The sequence below is a fragment of the Pelecanus crispus genome, chromosome 1 (assembly GCF_030463565.1).
Source record: "Pelecanus crispus isolate bPelCri1 chromosome 1, bPelCri1.pri, whole genome shotgun sequence".
NCBI classification, from domain to species: Eukaryota; Metazoa; Chordata; class Aves; order Pelecaniformes; family Pelecanidae; genus Pelecanus; species Pelecanus crispus.
The window spans coordinates 56,625,700-56,640,150 of NC_134643.1; the positions used below are offsets into that span (position 1 = coordinate 56,625,700).

Sequence of the window (14,451 nt, forward strand, 5' to 3'; positions counted from 1 at the left end):
TTTGCAGGCAGCTCTTGCTCATGAAGGAAGTCTCGCTGCTGCTCACACCCTGCCTTCCTTGTGTTGTCCCCTGTCTAGAGGACAACTCTTCCTCACCCATCCACAATCAGGACTGCTACCCTACAGCCCAGGCATGGCCGCAGAACAAGCTACCTTTCCTCAGAGGACAGCCTGGCTACCAGAGCAGCACCTGATGTTCTGCCGGAGCAGGCTGGGCTCAACCCTTTACGGAGCAATTTTGTCAAAGCCTGATCTTCTCAGCTGATCCAGCAGCGCTTCATACGGTGTGTGTTGATGGCACCGAGACAAGACGCGTTCATACCGCCGCCCTTGCAGCCTGGAAACGGTCGGTCTCCCCCACAGCTGACCCCTCAATCGTGTTTAGGATTTAGGGGTGGTTTTTTTTTTCTGGTGACTGACCTACAACTGCTGAACTCAGCAGGCCTCAGCGCACCTTCCCCTCGGCAGGCCCGCGGGCCCGGCGGCCATCCCACGCCGCCCCGAGAGGCCGAGCGTTGCACAGCCCCGCCACCGCCCGCCGCCGGCGGCGGGGGCAGGCCCCGTCCCGCCGAGGGCTCCCGCCGCCCCGTCAGCACGAAGCAGCCGGGGCCGGGGCCGGGGCTGCCCCTTCCTCCCGCCCCGCGCCTCAGGGGCGGGGGGATCCCCGCCGCGGCCGCTCCCCTGGCGCCAACGGCCGCCCTCGGGCAGCCGCGAGGGGGAGGGGAGGCGGCGGCGCCGCGGCCGCCATTGCCCCGCGACGCTGTGCCGGCGGGCGGGGGCGCCCCGCGCGGCTGCGGGCGGCCGGTAGGGTGGCGAGCGGCCGGGCGGGCCGCGGGCCCTTTAAGGCGCCGACGGCAGGCGGCGTGCACATCGCCAAGGCAACTGGGGGCGGGCGCCGGCGGCCGCGGCGTGTAGGCGCCGGCGGCCGCGCTGACGTCGGGGGGAAGCTGAGCAATAACAACAGCGACGCGGGGCGGCGCGCCGGCGTCGGCGGCCGCGGTGCGCCTGCGCGGCCTGCGGGCCTGCTTCTATTTATGTGGGGGGGCGCCAAGATGGCGGGGGTGGAGGCGGCGAGGAGAACGTAGGGGGCAGCCTCGACCGGGCGGCGGAGGGGGGGGAGGGAGGAGGGGAGAGGGGGGGGAGGAGGAGCCGCCGCCGCCGGTGGGAGGGAGCGCGGAGAGCGGTGTCACCGAACGCGTGAGGCGGGGGCCGGCGAACGGCGGGCGGGGGGTGGGGGGGGGGGCGGCGGAGGATGGCGGAGCCGCGCCGGGTGCCGTTCATTAGCCTGTCACCCGTGAGGCGCCGCGAGGGCGAGAGCCCGGCGCTGGAGCGGGAGCCGGGGGGCCGCGAGCCGGAGCCGCCGCCGGCGGCGGGCCGCGAGGCGCCGCCGTTGGCGCCGCCGGAGCCGCCGCCGCACGAGCTCTCCCGGCCGGAGCCGCCGCCGCCGCCGCCCCGCGAGAGCGCCGCCCGCCTGGAGCCGCCCCGCGAGACCGGCCGGCCCGAGCAGCAGCCGCAGCGGGAGCCCCCCCGGCCCGAGCCGCCGCCGCTGCCGCCGCCGCAGCTGCCGCCGCCGCCGCCGCGCCAGAGCAGCCGGCAGGAGCCGCCGCCGCCGCAGGAGGCGCTCCCGCTCCGCCAGACGGTCCGCCTGGAGGTGGTGCTGAAGGACCCCACCGAGGAGGGCTGCGTGGAGTTCAGCTACCCGGAGCTGCTGCTGTGCGGGGACTCGCGGGTACGGGACCTCCCCTTCCCCTTCCCCCTCCCCTCCCGCCGGGCCGGGCCCCGGCGCGCTGCCTCCTCCCCGCCCAGGGCCCGGCGGGCGGCTGCCCGCGACCCCGGCCTTGCCGATAACGTTATCGGTCGCCCCGTCCTGCTCGGGGGTGGGCCCGGCCCGGCGGGGCGGTGCCCTGGAGGGAAGTCCGGCGGCCTTGCCGTGGCTCCGGGCTCCTCCTGGGGCTGAGGTTACGCCTGTGCCCATGGGGGGAAGGGGAAGCTTCGTGCTTGTCGCCCCTGAGCTGGCCGGCGCCTCCCGGGTGGGTTTTCCGGGAGCTGCTGGCGTTTGCTGCGAGCGAGGGGGGGAGCGCCAGTGGCTTGTGCCCCGCTTGCCCCAGCTCTCCTCCCCTCGCCTCGCTTGCCCGGCGAGCGGTAGTGTTGCATCGGCCCTTCCTGGGAGCTTTTTCGGTCAGCTGAACGAAACTGTTAACCGTGGCGGTCTGTTTTCCGGATTGTCTGTAGGCTGTGCGCAAGTAAATGAAGAGTTATTAGCCCGGCTCTGCTACAAGCCTTGAGAAGCAGTGATCCGAGCATTAGCAGACTTGGAGATGAGCTTCTGCAGTCTTGGGGTGCAGGGATGAATGAGAGTTCGTGTTGAAACTACAACCTCGCCTGTAACTGTTAAGAACTTCATTCAGGAAAAAAAGTACTTTCCCTTTTCCTGTTCCTCCCAAGCAGAAAATATTTGGTGCTCCAACTGTTTTGGTTTTTAAGGAGAAAAGCTTGTGCAGACAACTTTAAGAAGCAAGCAGCTTTAGCCAATCAACAGGACCCAGTGTTGGAGTGGGAAGGAGAGGTGCATGTCCTTAAGCTGGTCACACTTAAGGCACTCATTCTTAGTGAGTTGAGGGTACCGGTAAAGTTGCTCTTGATTTAAAGAGTGGTGGCTCCTCTTAATTCTGGTATGCAGACAATTTTAGAGAAAGTTTACATCTTCTTGGAAAGGGTAGAGGGTAAAAAAATAACTACTACTGAGGAGGTTGTGATAGCTCTGGTGATAAAAGCAAACCTCAAATACCAGTACTGATATCGCCATTGGATTTTTACATCCAGCACAAACTCAAGAATGATTAAAGTCTCTGTTTTATGAACCAAAGTGTTTCTAGCTGCTGCTGATGCCATAACTATATTTACCAGCCTGCTCACTATGTAGAACTGGATTGTGTTCAAATGTGGAAGACAGAAAAATCAAATTACTTGGATTTTAATCCCTCTGAGATCTTCTGATGCAGGTTAAAAGGTTCCTTCTGTTCATCCTGTCCTACAGCTCTTGTTGGCAACAGTGCCAGCTATGACTCCTCTGAATTGTTGTAGCAGTATTCTGCTCCTCTGTGAAGTGCCGTCTTTCTGAGCCGTTCCTGAATGAAGGTGAAAATTGTGTTAGTGTTTAGAAGTGGTTCAGTATGTGGAGGTTGACTTTTCCCCTTGGCAGTTCCCAGTTCCATAACTGCCTTTTTCTGTAGGTTGATAATATGTTAATTACATAATTGGGGAAAAATGACTTTATGTAGTTCTGATGCAAATTCCATGTCTTCTGGAGGGGAGCATTGATTTAGGGGATTTTTGGTACAGTTGAGATCAGAGACTGCTTTTAAGGTAGAAATAATGATAGAAATGCTTTTTAAGAAATTGTGTATGTCTTTCAGCTCTCTGTAGGGTCCAAATCGAAATGAATGAATCATAATGGCCTGTCTATTGCTGGACTGCGTGGACCAATCAGCTGATTACATAAAACAGTGTCATAAATTGTAATCCTTTCAAAGTGATTCTGGAATCTTATTCTTCTTCAAAAACTGATGTGTACTTGACCTGTCAGTTTAACGTCTCGCTTGCTATATGGTAGAAGCTGGAAAAGCTACTCTGATATGGTAGGGAGGACTTGAAGTCTTGTATTAATCAGTATGAAAAAGAGAGGGGAAACACATTTTATACAGCAATAAAATTACTGTATTCTGATTCCTTTGTAGTTAAAGCAAATACAAGAGTAGAATTTGCTCTGCACAGTGCAGGAGGCTTAGGATGACAGAAATCTGTCTTTTACCCTGGTCATTCTCAGACCGACAAATTGGGTAACCTGTTCAAAGTCCTGAAATAGAAAAAAAATTGTGAAAGGAAAACTGATCCTGCTTGTGGAGTAGAATAGCTATGGTGATTTATACCACGTAATGCAGCGGAGAAGACTGCCTTGTTAAAATGAAGCTTGACCAAGAATCATCTGCCCTCTACTAATCTTCTGCAGAATCTGTGAGATTTGCTCTTTCCAAGCAGGTAGTAACTAGCCAGCAGTTAATGCCGTGGTTTTAAGTGGAGTTTTAGATTTACAAATTTGCTGTTGTTTTAGTAATGATTCGGTTTAAAATGAACAGTTCATATAAACTTAGCTATGGAAACTGTTTTTGTTGGGTGAAGAAGGTTGATTGGGTTTTCTGAAAGGTATTGTTGACTCCTTATAAGAAGTTGCTTGACTTCCTTATAACTGTTTCCATTAAAGTTCAACATTACAAAGTTAGGAGCTTGTCTTTCTATCTTGTACTGTTGCTTGGAACTGGAGCAACCAAGAAAGGTTCTCCAGAGGCAGGCTGTTCCGGGAAGGCAAGGACTGGTGCACAGGAATAACTTCAAACATTGCTTTAATAGGTCTCTCAAGTTTTGTGATTCTCTACTGTTTCATTATTTGACAAGATGAGTGCAACGTCTGTGGTTTTTTTTTTCCAGATTTGGGTTCCTAGCCTGAATCAGAAGCTAGTGGAAATGTTTACATTAGAAACTTGTGCTGTCCTTGTCTTGCTTTTTTGCCTTGATAAAGAGAACATCCTTTGATAGGGTTGTTGGTAGAGTTCATCTTTTGGTAGGAATTATTTATGTAAAGCTTTTGGATGTGAGTAATAAGTTAGCGTGGTTGAAGAGTTTATTTGCCTCTTAAAAACTGGCAGAATTGAAAGTGCACTCCCTTTTCTGTTGGTGCAATTGAAGCTTGGAGCATAAACCTTAAAGCAAGTGAGCCAGAAGCCCAAGTTGGCTTCTGCCAAGCAGGCTGTAAAGGTGCTGAAGTAGTAATGTCTTAAAGTTACTGCAAAGTCTGAGAGCTGTGCGTCAGAGCCCTCAGAAACCATCAAAACAAACTTGCTTGAATTTGAGAGTCCAATAGTGCTTAACTAATCAAAGTGGTAGTCAGCTACAGCTTTGAGAGTCTGGTAGAGAGGCGAGTTAACACTTAAGTACTAAATTTTGCTTGACCTCTAGCCTCAACCTTATCTCATTTCTCAATTAAAAAAAAACCAAAACATTTGCCTAGCAGATGATGTGGAATAGGTTTTCCCAGCTAAAAGTAGAGAAAACAGTGTTGCATGAATTGAGCAGTATTTTATATTTACTTATGCCTGCAGGAAATACGTATGTAACTTAAACTTACGTTTCAGGATTAACTGTAACCTCTATTCATTTTTTTCTCTAAGTACAGTTTAGAAAATGTAAGATAATTATGTGGTGTTCAAGTTTTGCTCAGCTTACCTTCCTCATTACATTGGTCTATTGATACTATTGAGCTAGTTTGTCGTTATTTGGTCACCATTTAGTCAATATATTGGCTTTTCATACTGTGGAGGAAGGATCTTGCTTTTCTGAACTTCGTGTTGCTTTTTGTTCCATCTTAGTCTACCATAAGTCTTCATTTATTCATTGATGAGTGGTCCGTGTGCAGTACAGTTAGTTGCCTTCCATAAAATGGAACACCATTCCACCATATTTTAGCATCCTAGTACCTTCCTCCCTTTCCAACAATTAACTGTATTTGATGTGAACTCTAATTTGAAGAAGGCAGCCCTGTTTTTCTGCCATACTTTATTTCAAAAAAAAAAAAAACCCACTATGTATACCCTTGATTACTTTTCATTGACTTCATGTCAGTGAAAACCACTTTATCAAAAAAAAAAAAAAAAAAAGTGGGAGGGGTGCTTCCTGTGTATTTGTACAGCTGGAATATTAAATCTCTATTGTCCTTGTGGCTGCCATAGTGGCAATCTTGTAGAATTCATGCTATGATTACTGAAACTATCTGAAGAAAAAAATAACAGTGCAAGAGTTAAAGGAGTTACATTAGTTACGGTTGTAACTTACTGAGCTTTTTAGTCTTCTGGCTGCTTCCCTGCTGATGAGTGTACCAGGTATATCTTGTGTATTGTATCTGGAAGGATCACAGCACCAATAAGAGACATCAGTGGAATCAGAGTTCTTTCTCTTTGAACCTCAGATGGCTATAGCTCTCTGTTACACTTATGCTTTCAGTTGAGGTTGTAGTGGAATGCTTGGGAAAATTAAATCTGAGTCTTTCTCTTAACTTTTCTGTTTGTGTTCTCCTTAGAAGAAAAGTAACTGAATGACAATTGAATGGGTCAAACTAATTTTTAGAGAATAAAGTAAGTATTTGGACTGTCTTAGTATAAATTCTGACTACTTAGTCATCAGAGCATTGTTTATTGACATTTAATAGGTTTTTATTAGATGCAGTCTGTGTTTCTTATGGAATTAATATTTAACTTATGCATTTTTCAGAAGAAATCAGTTCACTCAGAAGATCCATTTAATGATGAACAACGTGAGCGGCATGAAGTAGAAGTGCTAGCCAAGAAGTTTGAGGCAAAATACGTGAGTTACTGTACCTGTATTAAAATATACAAATATTTAATAGTGATAAGTTATGATGCTATAGAGATGTTAACATCAGGTTTTTTTTTCCTGAATAGGGTTGCTAATGTAGTGTCAAATGACTTCTATACATTTTGGAGCTGACTGTCTCATTATATTTCATTTAAGCAGCTTGAAGCTGCTACAAGCTTATTAGACAAGTCTGCTAAATAGATTTGTCTATAGGATGTTATAGCTTGTGAAGCTATTCTTGGAAAAGCTTCCTATATAAATACAGCTGAGTAATAGGTGCAGGTCAATATTCATGATAAATACTATGCTGGAGGAAAGAATTTTTATGTAATGCTATTGTGCACTGTTGAACAGCTCTTCTGTTTGGGCTAAATACTGATGAATCTTGATGGATTTCTGACTAGTTTGGAATGCTTCCATAGGAAGTTATTGTTGAATAATAAGTCATTGCTTGATGAGTTTATCTTGTAGCTGCCAGATGCCTAAAGATACTCTGCTGACTCCTGAAAGTGTAGCATGAATGACTTGAACAACACTAGGTAGTAACATAAAGAGGCTTTTACTAATAAATGAAGGTAGAAATCAGAAAATGTTGCCTAAAACCACACCCAAACAGGCCTTTAAGAATTCATATGGGTAGGGCTGGGTGATTAATTCTGAGATGGCAATCAAAACTCATCATCATGCTTAGGCATGTTGATATTCTGGATTACTAATAGAGCACCTTAATAATAAAGAAGGGAAACAAGAACAGTCATTTGTATCTTTTGCTATTAATATACATATTAAAATCTTTCTTGTCTGATTTATTTGGATTTTTTTTTTTCTGGCAAAGGCAGATTTCTCTGAGTGCCCAGTCTATACATTCTGTAGAAGTAATTATTATTTCAGGGCATGTTATCTGTGATACATAACAAAAGAAACCCTTAAACTGAAAAGAATCATTTTCATCTTTTGGAGGGATTGATGGAACCCAATATGTCCAGTGAATTGAGAAGGCAGTTCCAGAGTACTGTTTGCTTTTCATCTGAATGATAAATTATTTTTTGAATGTGAGAGAAAAAGGTTTCAACTGTACTTTTCTAGAAAACTCATTTCCATAATACAAGTTAAGGATTTCATAATGTCCTGAAACAAGTTGCTTAACTACAGCAGATGAAAGTCAGTGTAGAGCATATAAGGCAATATATGTAGGAGAGAGTGGTAGTGGAAGCAATCTGATTTTACATATATATAAATTTACATTTATGCATGCATCAAAGCTAAACATGTACATTTATGGACAAAACATGGTGTTATTAGACTTAGGAAAACTTGAGTTCAATGCTCAGTAGTTATAAAAAGGGGCAAATAGATACTTTTAACAATTAGAAAGCAGTAGGTAACAAAACCTGTCATTTTACACCAGTTTAAATTCATGGTGCACTTGTATCTTGATTACTATTTGCACTTCTGATTTCTTGCCTTTCTCTCATTCTCTGCCATACCTTCTGCCCCTCAGCCCCACAAAATTCCTGGAAGGGGAATGTCTTCTATCTAAAGGACAACTTACTAGGTTAGGGCCACTAAGCATGGAGGGTGGCAAGGGATTAATAGTTCTTGTGTTAGGTACTCCCTGTCCTTTCTCTCTTCCAATGAGAACCATCAGTCTCTACTTACTGTCCATGCTCAGAGGAATTGCATCTTTGTACACTGACCCAGTACAACTGCTCGTGTTCTGACAACATCCAGCCATCTTCTGATTCTTGTGGTGAGACATTCGCTCCTTAGCTTAAACTAGAACAGGGATCCCATGAAGCAGATACCCATTCTCTTCTCTTTAACAGTGCTTTAGTGTAAAGGTGATCACTGGTTGTATGAGAAAGAAGTAGAGGGGTTTTTTTTTTTTTTCAGATTTGCAGGAAGTACCATATCCTCTTTAAACTAATTAGGTATTACTTACCTATATCCACTTAAAATGGAGTCAAACAATCTTTTTAATCATAGCATGTGTGGCAGTACTTCTGAAAAATTTGATGCATGAAGAAGAGTCTTCCTTGAAGACTTTTTACTACTTTTAGGATAAATTCCTGTATTCATAATCAAATCAGTACAGTATTAGATATATCTTGCAGATACTAAGAAAAAGCCTATGCATAAATACATTTTCATAAAAGAAGGTGCATAAAGTTAATGTACCATTTGTTTACTTGATTATTCAGAACTTTTTTTGCAGTTGCTGCACGTTTTAAACACCAGCATGTTCCAAATGGTTCACATTTTCATTCTTTTGATTACTGTTATTCTCTAGACAAAATGAAACACTCTGCGTTGTCAAAACATGACAGTGAATCTCAGACAATATTGTACCTAATGTAAGAATTTTTATTGGATCAAAACAAAGGTCCATCTAGTGGACGGTAGCATAGTCCTCTGATGCTAGTGGAATGTCATACTTGAAAGTATAACAGAATAAGTGTGCATTGATATTACTTCACTGTGCCTGTCTAGCGATCTGTGGCTTAATTTCTCCCAAAGCCAAAGGCTGCATGTTTAACTACTGTTCGTATAGCTTTCTGCCATAAATTTGCCAGATCATTTTGAGTTCACTGAATTTCTCATTGTGTTCCATGGCACTGAGTACTGTGATCATTATGTCATATGAAAACATACTTTGTGTTTAAACCTGATAAGTTCACTTGGTGCTCCATAGTTTCTGTATTGTAAGAAACAGTGGCATATTTCCTGTTCTTCTGCCTGCTGCATGTGATTCTGATGCTATCATCTAAATTCAGTCCTTTCATTCCCCAGCTGAAGTGTCTTAACATTCTGTTATTCTACAGAAGCACTGTTTTTTACCTTTAAACATCCTTGTTGGCTTACTGTTCCCTTTTTTGTTCTAATTTCCTTTTTTAAATGAAAGGATATTAATGGTAGGATGCCCTGATTTATCAGTGATACAATGATGACTTCTGGTTTTGTTCTCTGTTCCTTTTCTTCATAAGTCCCAATTCTTTTCTTTTTTGACCACTCTTAATTGTTAAGCAAATGTTGTAGAACTGTGTGTAACAACTACAGTGCTTCCTGAACAGCATAACAAATTGGGAGTACACTGTATTTTTTCTTGCTTGGATTGTACTTCCTTTGTGTGGATTACCTTTCTTTTATTGATACTGAATTCAACTGATGACTTCTCATACTAAGTTCAGAGCAGCTGTGAGGTCTTTCAGTGATTCTTCAGTTGTCTTATTTACTATCCTCAGTAATTTCTGTTGTCTCACACCCCCCCTCAACTGTTAGCCCTCTCTATTACTTCTAAAGATGAATGAATACACATTCCTTGGTGATTTCACCAATTACTTTCTTTGCCAAAATGAAATATCTATTCCTATCTATACCCTATCTTTCCTAGCCCTAAACCAGGCATTATTAATTTGAGTGGACCTTCCCTCTTATTGCATGATAGTTTCTTGTCTTTAAAGATGTTTGGACCTTTTTTAAAGCATTTGAAGTACTGCTTCATTCTACCAAAATTCTTTCCTGCTCTGGAATGTATATTCTTGTGCCTGCTGGTTCTGTTCTTTATAACTTCTATTAACTTGCCCAATATAGAGATCAGATTTACTGGTTTATAGACTCTGCTGTGGTCCTTAGAAGAGTCTTCAAAAATTGGCATTGTATTTGCCACCTTCTAGTCCTGTTGCACAAAGGTTGTTTAAACCTCAGGTTACATGCCACAGTTACTTTGTTGAACTCCTATTTGAGTTTTCTGAATACTTGCATGAGTACTAATTGCAGCCTCAGGAACTGGACATCTTAATTTACTCTAGTATTATGACTGCTTATGTTCTGGGACAGAAAGGTTGGAGGAACTCTTTTGGGAAAGGTGAAAAGCTTCAGTGGTAAAACCTCTCTGAACTGCTGCATAGTAAACACTGATGCAGATAATCCCTTCAGTTCTTCTGCTGTGGTCTTGCATCCTTAACATCTTCATCATACGGAGTTTCAACACACTTCCTTAAACATAACTGGGTAGAACCAGGCCTGAAGGAAATTCTGTAACTTTATGTACAGTGGTTCAGCTATTTTCATATGTCTGAATACAGGTTACTATTTTAATTCTGCTTGTATTCATTCAGCTGTTATGAGACTTCTTTTTTGTTACTAACTTTGTTCCATATCTGCACTATGTTTTTATGAATAACAGGCAGTCAGAATGTATTGAGGGGTTTTTTTTAATGCCCATACACTGAAGTCGCAGAACCAAATAGTAGCCATTGCTGCAAAAGGATTTTGGACTCACAGGCAAGGATGTTGATGGTTACTCAGGCTTAGCAAGAGATGTGGTACAGAGGTGGATTGCATTACATGTTAGTGAGATCAGTAGAGGTAAAGTATAGTTTATGCAGCATTCTTCAGACAGCGTGCTGGCGCCTCGGTCAGAATCGTGAGAATTACATAAGCTTTTGCACAGGAGTTTAAACGGAATTCTTCAGCATTACCTTTATTTTTCAACGATTGTTTTTTTTCTTCTATAATCCAAACTCTTTTTTTAAAAAAGAAAAAAAAAAAACTGCATGTTTTGGGAACGTGCAGTCATTCAGATGTTTTACCAGGTGAGTGACAGTAGGGGATGATAGGACTGATAGGAAGAGTTAGGAATACTTTGCTTGGGAACCTGAGGCTTGGAATATAGCTTGGAAACCTGAATTAAAACTAGAACTCAGTTTTGAGGTTTTTCTCCTAGGACTATTGCATGCATTTATTTAATTATACTTGAGAGATTCCTCTTTGCTTGCAAGAGTGCATGCTTTACTTAGTTACAAACTTAAATGCTTGCAAAATATTGTTAAAATAGAGGTGTTCAGATGCTTACAACTGGAAAGACTCACACTTATTCTAGACATGCCTAGAACTGTAGAGTACAGGCAGAGAAGCTTCAGGAGCAAGTCTTCTTGAATTCATGGAAGAACACTGGTTGCCACTTTAGTGAAAGTGGTGCCTTTTGGAGAATTTTATCTTTTAAGACTTTTATATTGACAATTTTGATGATATATGGGAGTCAGAAATCTAGGCCTTACATCCTAAGCAGATTCCCATTTGTGTAACTGTAAGTTAAGATTCTCTGAATGTTTGAGCTGGGTGTGAGTTTTTGCTTGACTTGATTTAACAATAAAACTTTCACATGAGAAAAGTATTTGCAGGTTAAAATGAAGTTTACTGTCTCCTGGAGGTAAGTGAGCCACAGTCTGTAATGCAGCTTCTGGCTTTAAGTTACTCAAGTAACCATTTCACATCCAGTCCTGTCAACTGAGGTGATGGCTCTTGCATTTCAAAGGGTTTTATCTTAATGTGATTTTCTTCAGTTATGTCATATGAATGCTGTAACTTCTCAAAAACTCATAGACAAGTACATCTTGCAAGTACCAGATCAATATTTTTCTCTTTTGACTGAGGCTTTAGGCTTCACTTTTCTATAGAGAAGCAATCCATCTTGTGTGGAGAAACGCTTTACTGAATGCTAGGCTGTCAGTATTTTCCTTTGTAATGACTCTGTAACATACTGAAAAACTTAACACTTTCTAGATTATCCCAGTCCTTCTATCACTAACAGTTCTATCACTGTGTTTTAAAGACATAGGACAGTGAAACATCTCTAAATAGGAAATGTTAGGAAGATCTCGGTCATGCAGAAACCAGGTGGCTAGTGAATACCTTTCAGGGATGATTCTGGTGAGGCTATAGTAAAGCATATTTGCCAGAACTCATTCCTGTGTGAAAGTTTTTATTAGTCATATAGACCATTCTCAAGGAAGCATCCAAGAAAGCAAAACTGCTAATTCCCTGAATGACCATCTCTCCAATGCCTTATGTTTTACAGACTTTAGTACATTGCTTACCCATTTCCCAGATGATATAACGCTTGCTTTGTTTTCAGGGTGGAAAACCCCACAAACATCGGAAGGATCGCCTGCAGGATCTAATTGATATAGGTTATGGTTATGATGAAACGGACCCTTTCATTGATAATTCTGAAGCGGTAAGTAAGCCTCATCAAAGCCAGAAGAAGAAATAAGACAATGCTTTATTTTTTTGATAAAGAAGAAAGGTAAGCGAAAATCTTTTGTGCCTGTGTATAACTGGTATGGATCCAAAGGGCATACTACTTTGGGAATCCAATGGATGATTGTATTTGTAGTCTCATTCAGATATTATGCACTGCAAGAATTAAGAAAGCTGTTGCTATATCACATAATTTTCCAGCTTTAGAAATTATTTTTATTTGTGCCCTTTATTTACGGTGGACTGAAATTACAGTGGCTCTGTTTAGTTTCTTGTACTAGCTGTCTGGATTATTAGTAGATTACTGGTATTAGATTTCCTGCATTAGATCAGGAAGCTATTCTGCTCTCAAAAACCAGTAAGAATAGGATGGTTATTCTATACATTCACCGAATATGTCTGAAAAATTTCAGATAAAACAGCCTGGTTAAACAGCAGGATATTACACCTTATTTTGTCTGAATGGTTTTCAGAAATGAAAACACATCTCAAGGTAAAAGAAAAAGGTATTAGGTAGAGGCAATATCAGGAATATCAGGAGGTTCATAAGAGGGCATTTGAAGATACCTTAGAGGTTATATACAAAGTTATGAAAATGAGGAAGAAGCTTGGAAGAGAGTGTGGATTATATTAAAAACTTGGCGACTTCCTGTAATTTTCCTTTATTAGATGTCAGGAAGAAGTAGGTGTACTGTTTAGTCAAGTAAAAAAAAACCCAACCAAAAAAACCTGACACTTTAGCCAGCCCTCAGTTTCTTCCACTACTGAGTGACGCTGGACAAAGCAGCAACAATCTGCTGCTCTGAAGAGGAGGGAGCTGAAAGTCTGAGTGTTGTCCCAAAAGCAGGATTGTTCACATGGTGTGCAATATGCCAATATACACACAGAGCGGAGGTATTTTATTTAATTCATTTCTGCACAGAGATGGGTGCTAGTTGGTAATTCCACAAAGCTAGCACACCACACACAGGAACCACAATGTATTTACCCTGTTACATGATTAGTAAAGACCCACCTAAATTTATGTTCATTGGTCAGTAATTACCATTCCATCTACTGTTGGTTAGCTACATTTAAATTAGCCTCGCTTGCTATGTAAATTAGCATGCATGCTCCCTACAGGTTGGGGGGAAGGGGCAAGTCCTTTCGGTCTTAAATTGAGTTGGTGGTCTTGATCTCCCCCTGCTGCTTTCACCTTTCCCCCAGTTACGGTGCTTCAGCAATCATCCAGTTTTTCGGTGCCTTCTGGGGCAGGATGTTTCCTTTTAGCAGTTTCTCAGTTCCCCTTCAAGGTTATAGCCACCAGTTCTTTTCATAGTTGATAGAGTAAATACTTCCTTATCTCTTAGCTCCTCCCTCCAACTGCCAGATCCTGTTACACATGGTTCATTGTTTTTGCTCAGCAGAAAATTCCATTTTCTGCGGTCTATCATGAGTGGGAGAGGAAAAATGATGAAAAGGAGTTGGGAGAAGAGAGTAAGAAAAGCACAGAAGTGAAGTGCATTGCTTAGCATACATTATGTCGAGCCTTCATTTGAATGTGGTAGTATATCCAGGAAATTATAAAACTTTGTAAAGAGCTTCTGTGAACACTGAGCTGTGAGGTTTCTAGCATATAGATGTTGCAATGAATACTGCTCTCAAGAACTGTGTGAGGCACTCACAAGGTGTGCTGCAGAACTGGTACCTTCTTGAGCGAAAGAAGCTTAGCTCTTAACCACAGTGGATAGCAGGCTGAGCTTGTCTGTGTGTATTATTAGTTTTTGAAGTAGGTCTGAAGGCATGTGAACAAGTTGCATGAAAAGTGAGTTTGCTGTAGATGCTTATTGTAGCTTGTATTAATTTGTCCTTTTTCTTGGTCTAGATTAAAATTTTAGTTGAACTTGCCAGTATTAAACTGTCCTATGATTATCCCTCAACTTTTGGTTGTGCTGCTGGAACAATATTGGGGCCTAAGCCTTGGCATGTCCTTTCCAAAGGTCA

The 14,451-nt window shown here is 43.1% G+C and overlaps 1 protein-coding gene across 2 annotated transcripts in view; it reads left to right on the plus strand.

The window, feature by feature from the left end:
* Positions 1–1,252: 1,252 nt before the first annotated feature.
* UBN2 (ubinuclein 2) overlaps positions 1,253–14,451 on the plus strand; it is a 50,599-nt gene continuing 37,400 nt past the window's right edge. The window contains exons 1-4 of one of the 2 annotated variants that reach the window (XM_075721886.1): positions 1,253–1,393; positions 1,436–1,729; positions 6,322–6,414; positions 12,344–12,445. In XM_075721886.1, the coding sequence (XP_075578001.1) occupies positions 1,253–1,393; positions 1,436–1,729; positions 6,322–6,414; positions 12,344–12,445 (630 nt within the window). Of the gene's footprint in view, positions 1,730–6,321; positions 6,415–12,343; positions 12,446–14,451 lie in introns of both variants that reach the window. The other variant, XM_075721879.1, reaches the window with a different exon arrangement.